The sequence below is a fragment of the Apaloderma vittatum genome, unplaced genomic scaffold (assembly GCF_000703405.1).
Source record: "Apaloderma vittatum isolate BGI_N311 unplaced genomic scaffold, ASM70340v1 scaffold22318, whole genome shotgun sequence".
NCBI lineage: Eukaryota > Metazoa > Chordata > Aves > Trogoniformes > Trogonidae > Apaloderma > Apaloderma vittatum.
The window spans coordinates 1-2,701 of record NW_009732768.1 but is presented as its reverse complement, the minus strand read 5'-3'; the positions used below and the strand labels follow the sequence as shown (position 1 = coordinate 2,701).

Below are 2,701 nucleotides of genomic sequence, written 5' to 3'. Positions count from 1 at the left end.
GACACCCTCCAGCATGTCCAGATCTTCCTTGTGCTGTGGCCTCCAGAACTGGACACAGTGCTCCAGGTGGAGTCTCATGAGAGGGGAGTAGAGGGGGAGAATCACGACTTTCGACCTGCTGGCCATGCATCTCTTGATGCAGCCCAGGACACGATTAGCTTTCCTGGGCTGCAAGTGCCACTGACGGCTCACGTTGAGCTTCTCGCCCACCAGTACCCCCCAAGTCCTTTTCTTCAGGGCTGCTCTCAAGCCAGTCACTGCCCAGTCTATATCGGTGCTTGGCATTGCCCTGACCCAGGGGCAGGACCTTGCACTTGGTCTTGTGGAACTTCATGAGGTTGGCATGGGCCCACCTCTCCAGCCTGTGGAGATCCCTCTGGATGGCATCCCTACCCTGCCACATATCAGCCAATGAAGTTTTACAAAGTGTTTGGAATGACTATATCCAATTTGAATGAAACAACTATGGAGAATTATGTCCTCTGGAAAAGTACTGGCAAAGCAGGTTAAGAAAGGTGAAGTATTTCTACATGTAAACCAACGCGAAATTATGCAAACCCAACACAAAGTAATTTTTAGAAAAAGTTAGTAACATTATATCTAATTAAATATCTTTTTTTTTTTTTAAACACATGTAGTTACAGAATTCTCCAAAAGACTCTGAAGAATTCTTCAGAATTTTATTTGCTCCATTTTCTCTGAGCCACGGTTCAGACTGAATGGCCTTTCCCAGGGATCCCACAGCCGCTCAAGGCCGTATCTGGTGCCCACGGCTATCCCAAACACCACATCTGACACATAACACAGGAGGATGCCCTTGTCTTCTACCCAAGGAGCAAAACTCACTTCTGAAATCTTATTTTTATATGATATGTAAATACATCACTCTGCTATGACTTTTAGGTCATATACTTAATTTCATAAAAATACAGTACATGCTCTAGATTATTTCTATAAGTATTATTATTACTATTAGTCTTTTGAAATATCATTTTAGTTGCAAATAACAGGCTGCAGACAGCATCTTTCAAGGAAAAACAACATTTCTAATACCGAACATTCCCCAAAAGCTATTTATTTATCTTTTTCTGAGGCATTTGATGTTATGTGACTAGCCCCATACCTGATCAGCCTTTGCTACAAGTACGACCCTTTTGCACGAATCATGGTAGAAGGTACATGGGTAAATTTCTGGTTTCATTATAGGATGGATACCATGGCTTACAGTTGGTTTCTTGTTGACAGAGAAAAAGAAACTTCTCTCACGAGACAGTTAGAGAATGAATGTAAGGAAATCAGGAGTTGCTCCTGCACTTGAATCTATGAATGCTCCACAGATTTTACAGATAAATTTCATTCTAAAGATACCTGTGTTGAGGTGGTGTTGTCTTCCTAGAATCCACACTGGCTCATCAGTTTCTGGAAATTCTTCTAAGTAGTCTGACAAAAGAGTGATCTGGTTTTCATATCTAGATAAAACTGAACAGGAATATACAAAATTCAAACTGTTCTATTATGCACAACTTTTGAGTTCTTAGACTGAACTAGCTGTAGCTAGTCTTCAGGTCTTCTGAACAGTGCTACCAGCAGTTTTACTTTTTTCCTCTAACAAGGTGAACTTTCTGACACTGAAATATCCAATGTCATCGCTGTGAGTGCTCAGAGAGTAACATGGCTGATACCTTGATTACAAGCAATCTGACCGAAGCCAGCAGCAGCAGTTCAGGATGCCTGCAGTGAGAGTAAGATGTGATTCAGGAAAATAAGGGAAGGAAAAAACAATTTAGGCATCACAGCATACTTGCCTGTGCTTGATCTCAAATGTACAAATACTGCCACTCAGAGCAATTACAGCCTTGTGTTTAATGGCAAGCATGTGAAAAGTGTTAGCAAGGCTGGGGGTTACCTTCCTAACGGGCAATTTGAAATACTTTAGGGGAAAAAAAAGAAAAGAATATATATTCAATACTCAAAAAAATGTTATTATTCAACACTACATCTACTTAATGTAAAATAACAAATACAGTTAACGCTATTAAAAGAAGACTCTTCAGTCATTTTTTAGGTCATTAAAAAAGGGGGCTGGGAAGAGCTTAACAGGCCTTCAAGTCTAAAAATGAATGTAAAATAATTTATTTTAGATAACCATCTTAAGGAATACGCTGCTAAAAAAATCACAAGTCAAAAGTGAAGGCAAACAAATTATATTTTACTCTTCAAGTAAGCACTCATGCATACAGTCTAAACAATGAATAATCAGCAGATAAATATACACATGCAAAAAAAAGATCATATAAAACTGTATAACGTATCAATCAAGTGAAACTGAGCTACACCACCATCTGACCGGAGCACTCGGGGCCAGTGCTACCAAGTGTTCAAGATAAACCTTGTCTGTACATTATGTTAAAAAACACGACAGACTTATTTTAGGGCTATCTGTGGCGCAAAAGAACCTCTTGGATCGTGCTCTGCCTTCGTCAGAAGAGTCACCGTTCGTTGCACTGACACAGCAAATCGTTTCCTGACTTCAAGAACTTATGACTCGAAACCCAACGGGAGAGACGCGCGTCCTCCCCTCACCCCTGCCGCACGCCATCTCAGCCTGCCCGAGAAAAGAGCTCTAAGAACCTCTTCTCTCTCTCCAGCCAGGCCCTCGCCCTCGCAGTGCCGAAGCCGGGCAGTTCCCCGCAGGGACCCG

The 2,701-nt window shown here is 41.5% G+C and overlaps 1 protein-coding gene across 1 annotated transcript in view; it reads right to left on the bottom strand.

Annotated features, from left to right (window-relative positions):
- Positions 1-1,510, bottom strand: part of ATG4A (autophagy related 4A, cysteine peptidase) — a gene marked incomplete at its 5' end in the record, with an annotated part of 11,842 nt that extends 10,332 nt beyond the window's left edge. Inside the window, one exon of the mRNA XM_009875651.1 lies at positions 1,369-1,510. Within this exon, the coding sequence (XP_009873953.1) occupies positions 1,369-1,510 (142 nt within the window). The remainder of the gene's footprint in view (positions 1-1,368) is intronic.
- Between the last annotated feature and the right edge of the window lie 1,191 nt (positions 1,511-2,701).